Here is a 19,017-nt window from a genome sequence, read left to right as displayed (position 1 = left end):
AGACAGCATTGTAATGAAGGGTGTCGTAACTTTAATTTCACAACGACATTCTGGCTTCAAACTCGCCCTGGCCGCTTCCCTATTAAACTTTAGGACTAAAATTATTCAACCGTTTCCACAGTAACGACCAAAGTGTGAGCGAAATCAGCACAACAGTATAAAGGAATAATAAACAGTAACGGAAATACCGACGTGACCTGAAAAGTGGGCGGAATTGGGAAGCTTTTGCCGGTGAATTGCGCTGAAGCTAGCCTACATTGTGAACATGCTGGACGTTATCGCCAAATTACGATAGAAAGAGCAACCAATGTTATCTAATATTGCTCATTACCTCATCTACACAGTTGCTGCTACCCAAAAATATACGATGGCATAATTAAATAGTATTTGAAATAGTGATAGGCCTATCACGTTTTCAGTGAAGTGAACAGTGAAGTGGACGGAATTTGGCGACCTATGCTGCAGGTATTCCACACACCTGTGTTCCGTCTTTGGATGATGTGCAATGAATAAGACACACAACACAAACCTATTTCACCCCTTTATTTTATTTCCATAAGAGCATTTCAAGGTGGAAGTGACGAGGGGGACACACGTCAATTTGCATTTTGACATCCGAAATCATCCAATGATTCAATCCCACAAATGCACTCTAGAGGCGTAATTCACTCTCAAACTCGGATGGTCTCCTAAAGGGGCGTTCACCTGACGTCAACGGGATACCGGAAAACAACGGGATTGACTTATCTCCTTCTTATACCATTCTCTGCTATCATTTTCAAAACATTCAATACATTCCTTAGATGGAGAATAGTGAAAAGACAACATATCAAGTGTTAAAACCGAGAAAAAATATTGTTTTAGGGGACATACGTATGTACTCATTTCTAATTTGATAACTCGTCTCAAATAAGTTGGGAAGGTGATCTGTGAATTGTTATAAACATCCAAATAAGATAAAACAACAAGGAAGAACATTTCAAAATGAATTGTACTGATGAACAATTTGAGTGTCCAGGTATAAGACAATCACAGAGAGGCTGAGTCACTCAGAATTAAATATGCAGAGGGAACAATTACCATAGTTATTACATAAAATTTTGAATTCCCTTGATTTACCGTGATTGGGTGTATGTAAGACATATTTTTGTCATTAAAGTCATTGTATAGGTTCATGTCATCATGAAATATATATTGGATGTAGTCTCACTCTAGCACTCCGAGAATTACAGCTGGTGAAAACTTGACCATATTACGGATGCTTCATGTGTGCAAATGATAGAGGGGTTTAACATTCCCCTATCCACCCGAGCTCACTTGAAATAAGCCCAGAAGACATGGGAAACTGTCCTTTGCTTACAGAAGTCAGCAGAAGTTGCAGAAGTCAATTCTTTTTTTAAAATAATAGAGTCTTGACATCCTGTGCTACAGTGAAAATTGACCATGCAACTTGTGTTAGTGCTACCTTCAAAAGCCAGCCTCCATGATGGCATGGGGTGCAGTAGTACAATGGTTAAGCTGTTCTAACTCACCTGTAGAATTGAATACACTACTGAACGAAATAAATGGGTTTTAAACAGCATGAAAAGCCACTCGTGCATTATATTTTGAAGGGAGATCTTCAATTACTGCCACATAGTAAGGACAAATTGCATTCTCTACTATGTTTTAACAGTTTAACTCCAACATAAGGACCAGCAGGACATAAAATGGCTGGCTTTTGGTCAAGACCTGTCACACTGTAAGCACTACAGAAAGGAAAACATTGCAAAACATGACAAGGAATACACCTACCATTTAAGCTGTTGACATCATGTCCAAGATGGGAATCAGCACTGTTTTTATATAAAATCATCTCATCGGGTAATGATATTAACTGTTAAGTGTTGTCCTTTGTTTTGTTTTTAGTCTTCCTCGACATTTGCTGCCTTTTGTTGTCCCCGTCCCAACTCTTTTGAGACGCGTTGGATTTACATATTCATTAATATCCCCCAAAACAATAATTTTGGTCAGTTTTGATGGCTGATATGTTTTCTTTGTACCGTTCTCCAACTAATGTCAGAACCAGACTTTTTGAAAATGGCAGTATTTTGTTATTATTCACAATTAACCTTGCGTCCCAACTTCTATGGAGTTGGGGTTTGTATAACTTAGATGAAGAAAAATGGCTATTTACCAAAGGGATGTAGATGACACAACAGGAGGGAATGCGGGAGTCAAGGTTTTCCAGCTCTGTGCGAGCAACTTCAGTAAGAAAATCTGGCAAGCCCATCATCCTTCTCTTCTCTAAAATACAAAAAAGTTATCATAAGAAAATGATGGTTAACATAAAATGGTGGCTAACACAAAGGCAGGTTTAATTTTCTTCGGTATTTAACTTGGGCTGTTAGTCATACACCAACATAAAGCACTGTACTCCTCATACACTGTACTCCTCATACACTCATGCTGCCCATTCACTAATGTTACCTTTTTCATGAATACTTACCACCACCATCAAATTCTAAATACTCATTATAACTGGAAAAATTGCACTTTTCATACATGAAAAGGGAGATCTTCTCCATGGTCCGCCATTTTGAATTTCCACAAATAGCCATTTTTAGCAGCAAAAATGACTCTACTTGGACCAAACTAGAAAATATGTGTTTATTACTTAGTAAACTTTCATGTAAAGATCAAATTTGGCAATATGTAGCACAGTTTCAATGAGCAGCATAGTTGCTGTACCTTTTTTGACCATTTCCTGCACAGTGTCCCTTTAAGGCTAGATGTGAACTTCACCTTACATTGGATAAAAGGCTGTGTCTGATATGTGTTCAAACTATAGGTGTCATTCAGATCTTAATCATATTTTTTTTTTGTCTGAAGGAATGCGTTGGCTTAAAAGATTCACATGGAGAGAGTGGACCTGAAATTGAGAATGCAGCTTCATTAACCACTAATATCAGCGAAGCTGTTGAGAACATTCAGGTTGGTCAACTGAAGTATTCTATTGAATGTAGTGGTGGGATATATGGCTCTTTGACGAGATCCGGATCCTAGTGTCTTATTCCTTTCCAAGAGGTGTTCGAAATAGTGTCTCATTTGAATGCTATTTTATTTCTTCACAGTCCTTTCTGTGTTGAATTTGCATACATTACACTGCAAAATGATACTAACATCCCGCATAGTGCCGATAATATTTGAAAGTCTCGGCCAGTGACCATTGTTCATGAAAAACGTGCGTTCAATTATGTTGAATGCACATTTTGTTAAAAAACGAAAGTTCGGGTGAAGCGTAATTAAATTTTATGCCTTACTAACCACCTACTTCTTATTCTCTGCTCACCTTTACAACTGTTGATTGAGGCAAATTTCTGATCAGCCAATCACATGGTGGCAACTCAATGCATTTATGTAGTAGTAGTAGTAGTAGCAGTAGTAGTAGCTTTATTATCGCCCATGAGGGAAATTTCTTCAAGTGAGAGGAGCGTAAGACGTGAAAACAAACACAATACAGTCAGATTCCCAAGCACATTTACCCCAAGCAACACATTCCCCCATAACATAGACAAGACGTTGGTCAAAAACAGATGTCATCCATCAACAGTGGTCAGTCCCAGTTAACCCCATAGCGTGGACAAAGCATGGAAGGATGTGCAAGCAGCAAATAAATAAATAGATAAGCAAAAACATTATTAAAAAGATAAAACATAAGTGTCATTCATTCCTTCTCAGGCCTGCTGAGATGGGGTGTGCAAATTAAGATCTACCTATTTGTTTCGCATGTTTGTTAAAAAAAGCGAATTGCTTTTGGGATAAAATATTGCATGGATCTGTTTTTAAAAACAGCAGGGCGTCTAAATCTGCTGCCAGATGGCAGTAGCTCAAAAGTGTAAAACAATGGATGTCTTCTGTCTGTTAAAATTGTGTCAATTTTGCTGAGTGAACGTTCTTCATATATGTTTTCAAGACTTTTCATGTTAGTGCCCATCAGCTTGCAAGAGGTTGACAAAAAATATTTGCAGTAAGGCAGCATTTTTGTGGCCAAAAATGCCTTGTTGATGGTAGAGGTTAGCCTAGAAATCTAGACGCCCCTAGCGACCGCAAATTGAATTTGCTCCCGGGGGCAGCCTAGCGGACCCCGGTCGTTTTGCGAGGCTGAAAGTTATCCGATGACAGGGCCAATCAAATCGCGAGGGGGGCCGGGCTACCTAGTAAACAGGAAACTTTCTAAGAAGAAGCATGGTGTCCGTCCGTGCTACGTACAGCACGAAAGTGTTTACTTAATTTAAAAAGCCTGGATGATAATACATTTCGTGGCTGACATGGATTGATGTAATAATACACCATGAACTTATTGGACACAAATAGATCTCAACACATTACCATTTGATCATTCGATGTTTTAAACTAGCTCTGTAAGCTAAGTTGAGCATTTTACAGAACCAGATAGTCACACGCTATTATCAGACCACTACTGTAGGTGTAGAATGAAATTGCTGCCCCAATTTCTAATAAGACACATGCCATTAAAAACGAGACATTTGGGAGCTTTGAAAGTCTTTGAGTAGCTTACTAAATACATGGGAATGACACCTAGTCTACCAAGCTAGTGGCTAGCTAACCTGTCGTCAACAACACAGAGCTAGGTATCCAGGTTAGGGTTAGGTTAGGGTTAGGGTTAGAAACAAAAAAACTAGGGTTAGAAACAAAAAACTAACATCAAAAAGATAACTAGCTCCGTTATATGGCGGTGGGATCGATAGTCTGGCTAGTGGGAGCGAGCTGACCGGGGAGCGTCCTGCGTTGGGAGCGACAATCAGGGAAAGTTATGGGTATACAGCTAGCTAGCTAACACTGAACATGCCATGTTGACAACAATCATAAATATAACCATTTAACAAGCCCCAAATTGCTCGACATTTCGCTGATTGATCAAGGAGGGCCATGTGGTTGAAAACGAGGCATTTTTGAACTGTATAAGTGAAAACACGATTTATTAGGAAACTTGTTTGTGGCTGTGGTCATCACACGCATTCACTGCTACGACGGCTGGAAGTTGCCGCTTCACCTACAAACAGGCCCTCGCTAGTGGCTAGCTAACCTGTCATCAATAGCAGAGCTAGGTATCCAGCCTTGTAATATATGCCTGCCCCAAATTCTAATAAGATCCATGTCATTAAAAACGAGACATTTGGGAGCTTTGAAAGTCTGTAAGTCGCTTACTAAATAGATGGGAATGACACCTAGTCTACCGAGCTAGCGGCTAGCCATGTATTAGTTATGGGTAAACAGCTAGCTAGCTAACACCGAACATGCCATGTTGACAACAATCATCAATATAACCATTTAACAAGCCCCAAATTGCTCGACATTTCGCTGATTGATCAAGGAGGGCCATGTGGTTGAAAACGATGCATTTTTGAACTGTATAAGTGAAAACACGATTTATTAGGAAACTTGTTTGTGGCTGTGGTCATCACACGCATTCACTGCTACGACGGCTCAAAGTTGCCGGTTCACCTACAAAGGGGCGTGTCGCGTGTACGTTGTGAAAGACAGCTGTGACGTTACACAGAAGTGTGTGGGGATTGGTTGTTCCACCATCCTATTGCGTGACGTTGAGTGCTGAAGCAACTGTTTATCCCGCCCACACTGCCGCCCAGCCCTCCTAGACCCTGGTACAGCTTTTTGCTGCGCTAGGCTAGGTAGAGGTAAGAGGAGAATGACAAGATACCCGTTTGCCCTCACCCCTCATTATCTCCAAATCAAATAATAAAGAGAGAAAGAATGTTAAGTTGTATTCAGACCAGGAAAGTTTGATAGTTCACTTGCTTTGGTCCAAACCAAATGCGTTTTTTATCTTTAATTTGGTACTGTTTGCTTTCACACTGCACATTTTAATAACTGAACCAAAATCTGTCAACAAAGCCACGAGCCTTAAAGGGTAACTTGAAAAACACACAGGTGGCTGGAAGCTGAAGCAGTCTTCCGTGTGTTCATTGGAGTTTGTTGGGTGCTCTTGGATATCGGGGATCAGTTCATGTAGAGAGGAGAGTTCATCCAGGCACTCCAAAATAAGATGTCCAAACGGGAAGTTACATTAAAAAGCCTTTAATGCTACTGGGCTGGGGTTACATTAAAAAGCCGACATGTTTCGACCTCACCAGGTCTTCATCAGGGCTAGGTTCACCATTGAAAAGAAAGGCCTCCCTTAACACTAGAACTACCACGGAGGGGTCAATTGACCTTTTTACCTAAAAGCCCCACAAGAGGGTCATTTGACCCTTTGGACCCCCTGCGGACACTCCTTTTGTTGTGGAAATGTGGCTGTTAGCAGCTCACAGCTGTCACTTGAGACACAGAGTGTGTGTGTGTGTGTGTGCGTGTGTGGATCATTTCCAATGCCTGTTGAGTGCTGTATCTCTGCATCTTTGTTCCTTGGAGAGGAGCTTCTTTCACCACAAAATTCTTGAGGGAAATGAAGCAGTAGTCCACATGCACTGGTATTTATCCATCTAACAATTGCCAGGTTGCATTCACATGAGTCGTTATGGTCACATGGCATGGGAGATTCACACGTTACAGTTTTTCTCGATTGGTTTGGCTAATTTCTCGAAACTGAGATGACATTCTCAAAACAACACGGACAAATCCCCAAACCAACTTGCAATTTCCCAAAACAGAATGGCATTTTTCATTGCTTTCATCAGATATCAAATGCTTTGTACATGTCTCAAATGTTTAGTACATCTCTGCAGATGGATATGTACAAATACCCTTCAGTTGACACATTCAGCATACATTTAGCACATTTTCCAAATAAATTGACCTTGCTTATCTAAACGAATTAGACAATTCTCAGTCTAATGCAGTGTTTCCCAACCTTTTTTGACTCGCGTACCCCCTAAGCCTTTTTGTTGTACCATGAGTACCCCCTATCCCATGCTCTCTATGTATATTCCTTTATCCCAGTATGACTATACTCTATTCAATTGTCATTATCACATTTTTCCGCGTACCCCCTGAGGTGTGCTCGCGTACCCCTAGTGGTACACGTACCCCTGGTTGGGAAACACTGGTCTAATGGTTGCCCTCTCCAAAACACGTCAGCATTATTTCATTGTGTAAGTCATCATATGCAAAGTGGTCTACGCAATTCCCAAAACATTCAAGGACATCATATTTTAAGAATTTCATTACATAGTAAATTCATGAGTGTTCAACAGGTCAGATGGTATTGTAACTTTACTAGTTAGTAGAAAATAATTTTACAACCGTGTATACTACAGTTTCCTCTGTTATTTGGCTAATTTCATGACATTTTTTCAAACGACATTCTGTTTTGAACAATTGCTAGTTGCTTTGGCATTTATCCATGTTATTTTGAGAACGTTATCTCTGTTTTGAGAAATGAGCCAAACCCATGAGAAACCTGTGATATATGGGCATTACTTTCTGTATATGAATTTACAGTAAAGAAAGTTACTGATAATTGTCCTTGGTAAATTATCTGTGTTGTCAAACTTCAATGGTTTCACTCACTTTTTCATTTTTATACATAGTCGAAATCTGTTAGCTGAACGTAGATAAAACATCTAACCATTTTGACTGGCAGTGCTTACACAATGGCAAAGGGACAATGTATTTTGGGGGTACTGATGATATATGTGGGGAAGAAATTTAGTTTTGACACATGGGTAAACTGTTTTTGGGGTGATATGAGCGAGTGATGAGGATCCATGTAGTTATGCTGAACCATTCAGTTTATTTTGACAGAAGGACTAAATGAATGCAAATGAGCCAAAGCAATTGAGAAGGATCTATGCCATTTTGATGGTACTGACTATTTATATGTGAGACGGTTTAGTGCTGATGCAAGAATGAGGTGTTTTGGGAGGTATATAACATTTTGCTAGTTAGGCCTATCTGAACTGTTGTGCAGAAGTGTAAGAATGTTTGGCCAAATGGCCAATGGTTATAGGAATGTCATCTCAGTTTCAAGAAATGAGCCAAACCAATCGAGAAAAACTGTAATTCAACCATTATCTGGTTGCAGTCATATGATTCGTCATGATCACATGGGACATTCACACATTCATTGATGACTTATATGAAGAAAATGTGCTGACATGTTTTCAGGACAACCATTACACTGAGAATCAACCAATTGGGATAGATCAGCAAAGTACATTCATTTTGAAAAAAATTCTACTAAATGTAAGCTGATTGTGTTAACTGTAGGATACTTGTACATAGCCATTTGCAAGGATGTACTAAATGATTGAGACATGTACAAAAGCATTTGAAATTTGATGAAAGCAATGATAAATGCCATTCTGTTGTGAGGAACTGCAAATTAGTTTTGGGATTGTTCCATGTTTTCAGAATGACATCTCAGTTTCAAGAAATGAGCCAAACCAATGAAGAAAAACTGTAACACACTGTCCGCCAAACTGTGCTATCTGTCTTTGCTGCTGATATAGTCATGCAAGTTGCTATTTACCTGTGGTGATTTTGGAGGCTGACAGCCCTTGGGAAGAAGCTGTCTGTCCCTGTTTGTCTTGGCTGTTAGCACTGTAAGGTGTGACCCCCTCACCCCTCACCCCACACACGGCCCCTAACAGCCTCATTACCATAACAAAATGAGTGATTAGTGTATTAGGTAAAAGCCGCCGGGGTCAAATGACCCCTCTCTGGTACTTCTAGGTAGGCAGAAAAATCCTGGTAGTTCTAGTGTTAAAAAGTGACATCACCACATGTGACCCATTACGCACTACACACATTTGCGCATACCATAAAAAATAAAGATAAAAAATAGCCTGGGGTGATAAGTGATGCCACAGAAAAAAATGACCAGAAGTACAATTAAGCATCACAAAAAACAAGTAAAATCAATATCCTCATTTAGACCAGGATAGCACATGGCATCCAGTTGGTGTATCCAAAAAGTCTCCCTCTGATTAAGTCTTTTTAACCTGTCCCCACCCCTCGGAAGAGGTTTGACATGTTCAACGCCCTGTGTTCGACGCCCCACGCAGCAGAGAGTCATTTTTACCATGGTATTCACTAAAATGTGTCGCCATGGGATAGTCATAATTGCCCACTCTGATTGTATATCTATGTTCCGCCAGCCTATCTCTCATGCGCCTTTTTGTGTGTGCGACATAAAAGAATCCTTCAGCGCAAGGACAAGTTAGGCGGTATATGACAAATGTAGAATTACAATTAATGAAATCTCTCTGTCCGTATTCTCTCGTGGTTTTAAAATCCACAAAGGATTTGGCTTATGTAACATTTGGGCAGTGTGGGCAATGCATACATCTATAGGTGCCAATGGGTTTACGCAGACAGGTTTCTCTCTTTTTCGCCTGTAAGTGAGAGCGCATTAACTTATCTCTTAAGGAGGATTCACAGTAGCACCTCCACGGAGGTGCAGCACAGAAAAGTAGCCACCACGCCCCCCTGTGCAGCGATAAAACAACCCCTGGCTGCGGTACACGCATGGTTCTCCCAGGCTGAAATGTCCATGAGCTGACGCTATGCTCTTGCACTGTGATTGGTCAATGTGCTTGCAGCAGTTCAGTGAGTACTTGGCCCTGATAGGTCAGTGGTGTTCTATTCTTCTACCCTACCGCGGAGGTTTGAATAAGGACAAGGAAAAACATGATGCGGTTGACTTGGCAGGAAATCACTGGAGTTTACTTGTCAGGGAGAAGAGAAAAGGTGTTTTATTTCAGTAGTAGGCCTACAACTCTCAAACAAAACAATAAAAAATATCCAAAAAAGGCCATCCTGAAAATGATATAAGTTTGTAGTGTGGTAGTAGCAAAGAAGCCTCTTTGTTCTTTTGTAGTGTGGCAGGTAGCTCCTAAAACAGGGCTCGCTAATGTCCTGTAGAGTTTGATTGGGTTTGGCTGACAGTTGCTAAGCTAGCTGTTAATATGGCCATTAGATGTATCTATTGTATTTAAAAACGGCTTATGTTTGGCATTTTAACCACCTGAACTGTAAAACATGAATAGAGATAGAATCTTGTCTGTTATCATTCATGTCTAATTACGCCACAACTTTTTAAATTACAGTGGAATCCGCTTATAGTAAGGCTGTAACGATATTGCATCGAACCGAGGGATCGCGGTACGCAGACCCACGAACCCCTATCGCGAAGCGTCCTCACAGAATCGCGATGTGCCCTTTTAAAGTTGTTACCCCTCGGTGTAGAACACAACAGGCAACATACAGGCAAGAGTTTGCATATGCGCTTAAAAAGACCAGTAGAAAAAGGGCGCACACGTTCGAGTGACAGTTCCATTCACCCCTTTCTCATATACAATGCTCCTTTCAACCAGCACGTTGTTGTTATCCATTGCCTGAGCAACCTCCGTGAGACGAAAAACTTGGGCAAACATCGGAAGGTGAAGGACAAATGAACAACAGACCAAGAAGGCTTTTATAATATTTTCTTTATTCATGCATGCGCGATGTATTGCGAGTGGAGTTTAACGTTGGAGCGGAGAGAGAGAGAAAGTGAGAGAGAGCGCACGAGATGCTCCGCCTGCCTATAAATCAGCCTGGAATCGCTTGTAGGGAGGTGCCCGAAGTCGGACGAACGTTGAGGTCGATAGGCAGGATATTAGGCAGCATTATTTCTTCCCACATTAATGTTAGGCTATATTGTAAAATTGCCGCCTGCATAAGCAGAAAGCATGCTCCATTTCAGCCTCTACATTCATTCTCGCTCTTGACAAAATGTCAAACCACATAACAAAACGAAAAATGTGCGCGTTACAGTGAGAACTAACTGAGGTTCATTTCGAGTTTTGATTGTAGGCTACGGGCAAGCGCTGCTGCACGATCAAAAAAAGCTACGGAAGTATTTAACTTAATCAAAATTAAGTGTTGCATTTCTTTAAGTAGCCTAACTTAATACAACATGTTTCCTGACGATATATGGCCAGTGTTGTTTTAATGTTTGGATATTAATTGGATAGGCATAATGTTTGATAAAGTAAGACAGCTGCCAATGACCATACACCCTGACAACCCCACCTCTCTCTCTCTCTCTCTCTCTCTCTCTCTCTCTCTCTCTCTCTCTCTCTCTCAACATATGATCTTAGCCTATTTATAAGCCTTTTCCCTTGGTGAACTAATATCCCTTATTTCTCTGTGTTGTGTTTTGATGTCAACACCTGGGAACAGGTTGCAGTGGTAGCCTATATCTGCAACATCATTCAGCCTTGTAAACCTACAAAATTAATGCAGGCAGGTAAATGCAAAAAATATATTAATTACAAAGTATATATATAATTTATTTTCTTCTTATTATTTTTTTTTCCCCAAACATTTTTTTCCCAATTTTTTTGTGTGAAATCGTGGGGCATATCGAACCGTGGGTCATATATCGTGATACAAACCGAATCGTGGGTTGGGTGTATCGTTACAGCCTTAGCTTATAGTGGTCACGTTTGTCCGAGCCGATTTGAACACTGTAAGCGGTTGATTACTAAAACCGAATTTGTATTATTTCACCTCTTTTTTGTCTCTACCTGTCTGGCAAAAATGAGCGCTGAGAAAGACGAGGCTTATATGCATTTCAAAGCATAGACCACACACGGGTCGTCATCTTTTATGATGTCAAATAAGTCTGTAAAGTTCCCATTCCACAAACGTTTTCTGGCGAGTTTCTGCACAGTGTGATTCAGGTTATGCATGCAAAACGCCGCTAGACTGGGCACTTAAAATTGCTACACCGATAAATAACACACTGTTGCATAGCCTGCTGTACAGCAGTAGCCTAGCTTACAACGTGATTTTTTTTTGACACAGATTAAAAAAGCCACGCTAAGAACTGGTTGGAATTGGGAAAGTCGCGGTGGGCTTGCTGGCATAGGAGAGATGAGAAGGGCGAGGGGGAGTGGGAGGGACTTGTGGGGAGACGCAGCCTGGAGCAGTTTAAACACAAGGTAGTCTCCTGAGGAATGCCAAGCTTCGCCGAAACCAATGTTTTTCATTCCCAGAATATGAGAGTCATGATTCACGTGCTTGCTGCCCGGTGTCAACTCGTTAGGCTACGTTGGCTAGCGAGACAGAGGCATGTGTGCACAGCCTCATCACCAGAGAGGTTCTATGTAAACAGGTTGTGTTGCGTTCCCACTCACTAGTCGAGCCATGCCTGCAGTTCACTAGGGTGCTGTCGGGAGAGCGCAGCCCATTCACTGTATGGAGTTTGCACTCATCGGTTGGCGCCCCTACAGTAGGCTACAGTAGGCTACCACCCGGAAAAGTGGCGAGTGTAGTCTCGCGCAGTAAACCTCTCTGGCATAGGGCAGAAGCAGACGTCGAGAAAAGAATCGCGGGAGTAAAAAATTTAAATACATGTAGCTACACAGAGTTTTTCAATAATTTTTGCACATGTTTACATTCATAAAATGACAAAAATGAACATTATAAGCGGATTTTTGATTACTTTAAGCAAATTATTTAAACAGCATTTGTATAGAAATGATTCTGTTCCAAGCTTTTTGATCTATATAAGCGGTTGATTACTATATTCGTGACCACTGTAAGCGGATTCCACTGTAATAGCAAGAAGCATCTTTGTTAGTGGTAGAATTACGTTTCAGGTGGCTAGTCAACTAGCTTTGAGTTTGTAATGACTGATTTAGCTGGCTAGCTACTACTAGGCCCCAGGTGTGAATGTTCATTCAGGCTGTCTATTGTCTTTTTAAACGGTGTTTGTTTGGCATTTAATCTCATGTAATACTTGACTAAAAAGAAACTGATGTTGTACCATCTAATTATGCCCCAACTTTTAGAAGTAGGCTACTAGTGGAATATTACGTTTTAGATAGCCAGCTGGCTAGCTTTGTGATTCATTCTAGGGACTGGGCTCAACTGAATGAGTTAGTTCGCCCCCTGTTGTCACGGAGGTGAATTGACGTCATTGAATTCTCGGCGGGAAAAAAACACCACGCCCTTTCCTGCATTCGCACGCAGGACGACTATGAGGAATATACCCCCCGCTGACAGTACGTCTATGCTTTACCCCAAGTCTGCACAGTATGACTATGTATCCCCCTTTAGGCTGGGTGCCCTCTTAAAAGACACCATGGGTAGTTCTCGGAACACCTCACGTAGTTGCGCATCACTTTCAATAATGGACCAATTGTTCTTAACAATTTGCCTGATCTGCGTCGCTTGTGTACTATATGTCGTAACAAAAAAAGGACGGGACTGCTGGTGGCGATGACGTTTGTTTTTGGTCAATAGAGTGTTGCGTTGTAGGGAGCACGCTTTACTGTACAGATGGTCCCCATACAATGCACACCCTTTGACGCGGCAATGACACGTCATCTATCGCCGTCACCTACCGGGCCTAGCTGCAGTGTACCCAAACAACCGCCAGGTGGCACTTGGGAGCGCTCGCTATACACTTTACCACGTGGTAGCGCATGTTAGTCCTTTTATTACCATATGGTAATATGGAATATTTTGGACGACGCTGACGGCATATTCATATTCACCAGCGCGCACCGATTCAGCGGATAACAACATGCCTAATTAAATTGTGTGAGAACACCTCCAGGAAGTAGGAAGAGTCATAAAAAGAATAAATAGCCTAATGAATTTTTTCTTTTTTTTTTTAAATGATGATCGGATTAATTGCCATTAATGTGCAAGCTCTGACAAAATGTGTAGACCTAAATTGAGTGTAGCCAGAAGCCCCTACCGATTCTCGCATCGCAAGATTTGAAACGTCTAATATTGCAACTTAAGACTTGTTTTCTGGATATGGATAGCCTACTTTTTTTGTTTGGTAAAATTACGGAGAGTGCAATAAACCTCAACGCGGTAACCTACAGAGCCGCGTTTAAGCGTCTGCTATTTATCTCACATCGCCAACAGCTGAGGTGATAACCTACACTTCCCTATTGAATGTAATGTTGTCACATTGGCAAAAATTAGCAAGCGACTGATATTGCTGTTTTCGTGCTCAAAATTAAGTGTAAGCAACTGTCGGGTTCTGTGAGGGAAGGACAGGCGCACACATGCGGAGCTCTGGTAGCCATAACCAACAGAACAGATGTTACGTCTCCACCTGCATTTTTGCTGTTTGCTATGACTAATCAATGCACCGGGTGTAGTAGATGCCACTAAATTATGCCCAAAAACTTTATGGCAAACATTTTTTTTAAACCATTAAACAATGTCTGCGCAGCCAGGGCTTTCCATCTTATCCGCGCATATCAAGCAAGGAGGGGCAACTTCATAAGCGTGTGCCAATTAAGCCTATTAGTCAACATTAAGACATGGGCCTATCTACGTATTTTCGTTTGCATTCTTTTTTTTAATAATAATTTTTGCCACGGCCTTAACTGTAGTGTTCTGCGAGGGAACACATGCAGAACTCTCGTAGCCATAACCATCAGAACAGATGAACGCCCCCCCCCTGCATTTTTGCCGTTTGCTATAGGCCTATACATGACTAATCAATGCACCGAGTGAAACATTTTTTTAAAACTAAACAATTTCTGCGCAGCCAGGGAGGCTTTTCATCTTATCCGCATTAGTTCGTTCTCAAGTCTCTCTCTCTCTCTCTCTCTCTAACTCTCACACACAAACACACACACACACACACACACACGTGTGTTCATATAGGCCTAATCTGACCAGGACGCATCTAGGCTATTTCATTAAGCAAGGATAGTGTTTAAGAGAAACGTAAATGTGGAGGCAATAGGCTATTTACTAGTAGGCTATAAGGGCAGCAAAGAGAAGACGGCGGTCTGTGTGATGTGTGAATAATTACGCTATGCAGCAGGCATATTTAGCCATTGAAAGGCGCGCACTCAGTCATTTTTGTGCTCATCGTATTGTGGTGGTAGCCTGAATGCCCCATGTTTTTTTATTTATTTATGTGATCATTTTTAGTATTTTTTTCTCCCAGATGTATGCACAGCTAACATACAACTTTGAGACACTGCTGGAACTTAAAACCAGCATTCATGACCTTCATTCGGATTATTTATATGACATTTCAAGTTGGCCGAGGGAGATTCTCCGGAATTTTAACGCAAACAATGGATACGGACCAAGATGCCGCAAGAAGAAACACCGCGGAAAAAGGGCAGGAGTTCGAAACAGACTGAGGACAAAAGCTCATCGCGCTCCCCTTCCAAGTATGCTTCTTGCAAATGTCCAGTCATTAGATAACAAGCTAGATGATATCAGAGCCCGTGTCCGCTATCAGAGAGATATCCGTGACTGTAATATCTTTTGCTTCACTGAAACCTGGCTTACTCCAGCTGTGCCAGACCATGCAATAACCCCCGCTGATTCGCTGTCAGTATTTCGATCAGACAGGACGGAAGAGTCAGGGAAGTTGAAAGGAGGACCAACAACAACTGGTGCGATGCAAGAAACATATCCATTCTGTCCCGCTCCTGTTCCCCCGACCTAGAGCACCTCTCCATTCTGTGTCGCCCCTTCTATTTACCACGGGACTTCTCGGCTGTCATCCCCATCGCTGTCTACATCCCTCCCCAAGCGAACACTATCAGCGCACTGTCATCATTGCATGATGTGATCAGCAAACACCTTTCAGACCATCCAGATGCTGCCCTGTTAGTGATCTGTGACTTCAATAAGGCAAATCTGAAGCAGGTACTGCCACACTTTTTCCAACACATCTCGTGTCCAACCAGAGGGGAACGCACGTTAGACCACTGTTACTCGCCATTCAAAGATGCATACAAAGCGTCCTCTCTCCCGGCCTTTGGCAAATCAGACCATGCCGCTGTCATGCTGCTACCGAAGTATAAACAACGACTTCGCCGAGAGGCTCCATCCACGAGAGAGGTTAGCCGCTGGTCCGATCATTCAGAAGCTTTGCTTCAAGATGCGCTGGCTGATGTGGATTGGGACATGTTTAGGGAGAGCTCCTACAGCATAGACGAAAAACTGTCGTGGTGACGTGCTTCATCTCAGAACTGGCCTCTAACATCATTCCCACGGTAACTGTGAAAATCTACCCAAATCAGAAGTCATGGGTCGACAGATCTATTCGTGAAGCCCTGAACGCACGAACAACTGCGTATAACGAATGTATTTTATCAGGAAATATGGCGCCATATAAATCAACTTGTTATGAGCTCAGAAAAGCAATGAAGCTGACCAAGAAAAGATATCTAGAGAAAGTTGAGTTTTCATTCTCTATGTGCATGGATACTCAACTTCTTGTCAAACAGACCTCAGGCAGTGAAGATTGGCAACTGCTCCTATAGCATAATCTCCCTCAACATCGGCGCGCCGTAAGGTTGCGTTCTCAGCCCTCTGTTGTACTCCCTTTAGTATACCCATGACTGCTCAGCTATCCACAGCTCCAATTCCATTGTGAAATTTGCAGATGACACAGTGGTGGTAGGACTCATCTCCCAACAACGATGAAACAGCCTACCTAAGTGAGGTTGAGATGTTGTCACCCTGGTGTGCAGAGAACAGTTTAGAGCTCAACGTCACCAAAACCGAAGAACTTGTGGTGGACTACAGAAGAGGTAAAGATCAGAAGTATGCTCAACTGGAAATCTTTGGTACGCCTGTGGAAAGAGTGCGCTGTTTCAAGTATCTAGGAGTCAACATTTCTGAAGATCTGTCTTGGTCACCTCACATCACCACCGTAGTGAAAAAAAGCCAGGCAGCGTCTGTTCCACCTCAGGAGGCTAAGGAAGTTCAGAATTCCATCAGACATGCAGAGGTCCTTCTATTCTGCCACAATTGAGTCAGTAATTACAGGAAGCATTACAACGTGGTATGGCAACTGCACAGCTCAGGATAAGATAGCCCTGCACAGAGTAGTGCATGCTGCAGAAAAAAATCACTGGCGCCATCCTTCCAGGGCCGCAAGATATATATGCAAGAAGGGCAAAGACACGAGCACAAAGGATTATGAAAGACACATTCCATCCGTCACTCCATGTTCGAAAGGCTGCCCTCAGGCAAACGACTACGTTCCATAAGATGTAGAACAGAGAGTTTTTTTCCTCAAGCCATCCGCTTTTTGAATTAAGACAATAACTATTTTTAATTTTTATTTTATTTTATTTTATTATTTTCTACACAGCACAGAGCAGTTGCAATCCCCATTTCACTGCCAATTGTGCTTGCACAAGGAAGCACGTGACAAATAAAAATCTTGAATCTTGAATCTTGAACCCCGTGTGTCCGCGTGCGTGCATGCAGGGGTGGGGGAAAGACATCAAGCGTGCCATCACTGACCATCCCCCCGGACCCACGAAACCCACTGCGCTCCGAAGATCCAAGCAATTGTAGCCTATCAGTATTTTAGTGTGTGCCCAGGTAGTTGAATTCCTTTTCCTAGCCATAGCCTGGTTATCTCAATCGTGCGAACAGCTTACTAGAAAGATGTTTGCCCTCAGGCTAGTGTGTGCATAAAGCGCATGTTCGATTTGCTGTAATAGGCTACGACCAGTAAGTCTCAACTTGTCTGTCTTTTCTTTTCTTTTCCTTCTTTCAATATTCAGTAAAATACGTTAAAGGGTCAATGACGTGTAAGGCCTTTGAGAGGTCCATTTTTAAAATACTTCAAATAATAATATATTTTCCAATTTTCTAAACATTTGGAATGTAGTCTACACATGCATGTGTGTGAAAACCTCAAATAATTATATTTTAGTGCTTTTACACTCAAATGAATAGGGCAACGACCTTAAAAAAGTCATTTGGGGCGACCGTGATTTATCCTAAAATTAATAGATTTCCTTAACATAACTTATATTTTAATAAGTGTCAGTAATTAATTGAACTTTTTAAGAATGATGTACTCATGTGTCCTTTCATTTATTGCAAATTATATTAAATACATTTTACCGATAAGGGCAGTTTCCCCCTCAAAAAGCAATTGCATATTGTTTTTTACTCATATAATCCATAAAGCTTATTTAAAATGATGTATTTATAGTATCCACTTAATCATGTTATACCAATGAATTATATTTCCTCCAAAATGGACAGACAAGATTTTTTTGAATTTCCTACAGAATTGAATATTGTCGGTCGCCCCACATGACATGTGGTCGCCCCACATGATGAAAAACAGCAGGCAATTAAGACTTTTCAATGATGTTGATAGTTAAAACACATTTAATACATTTTATAAAGAATCAGCATATCTATTTTCATTTCATTAAATATCATAACATTAACAGTTTCCTTACTATTACTGACAACTCCATTTTGAGTCAGAAGGTGGGGCAGGCGGAACAATGCACTGCAAAGCATTACACGGAGCGAGACACATATATCATATTAATATTTTCAATACTAATGCATTTAACACTTGGGTATAACATTGAACAGCATTTTCCTTTTTCATTTTTCATTTCATTTCATTAATCACTGAAACTCTCATTACTTTCATTACTATTTCACTTAACAGTTGATCCGCTGCCTGTAGCGAGCAGTCTTTTCTTTGCTTGTTATTGGGCCATCTAGAAAAAAGTTATATAGTTAAACATACACATACTTGGAAAATTAATTGAAAAAGTAGAATGAATGCTTAATATTCACACATTTATCTGATAAAAACAGCTTAGTCATCTCTGCAGTAGGATTGAAATTATTGACATTTAGAAAAGATATATATTGAAATATAGAAAGCTTTTTAAAACAACTAAATGCATATATAATACATGAAAACATTTGAATACAGAAACTACAAATACAGGATATGCGTTTTCTATTACTTAAGCATTTAGTGGTGGTCGCCCCACATGATGCTCGGTTGCCCCAGATGATGTTTTCAAGTATAATCAAATATAGCAGCCCAATGCTTAGCTATAGAACCCAAGCAAGCTACTTCTCACGACATATCACTGACAATTTTACATTAAAAATAAAGATTTGATCATGAAACTCATTTTATACAGTTTTAGGTTGGTCGCCCCACATAACACCAAAATGTGACATAGACACTGCAGCAGTTTTAAAGTGGATTTATTTGTAAAGATGAGA

The 19,017-nt window shown here is 41.0% G+C and overlaps 1 protein-coding gene across 3 annotated transcripts in view; it reads right to left on the bottom strand.

Moving 5' to 3' along the window:
• Positions 1-19,017, bottom strand: part of msh5 (mutS homolog 5) — a 248,287-nt gene that overhangs the window by 139,205 nt on the left and 90,065 nt on the right. For all 3 annotated transcript variants that reach the window (XM_063199820.1, XM_063199819.1, XM_063199818.1), the window contains one exon: positions 2,177-2,286. In XM_063199820.1, coding sequence (XP_063055890.1) covers positions 2,177-2,286 — 110 coding nt within the window. The remainder of the gene's footprint in view (positions 1-2,176; positions 2,287-19,017) is intronic.

Source organism: Engraulis encrasicolus, chromosome 5 (genome assembly GCF_034702125.1).
Source record: "Engraulis encrasicolus isolate BLACKSEA-1 chromosome 5, IST_EnEncr_1.0, whole genome shotgun sequence".
Classification (NCBI taxonomy): Eukaryota; Metazoa; Chordata; class Actinopteri; order Clupeiformes; family Engraulidae; genus Engraulis; species Engraulis encrasicolus.
This window is presented reverse-complemented; position numbering and strand designations above follow the sequence as displayed.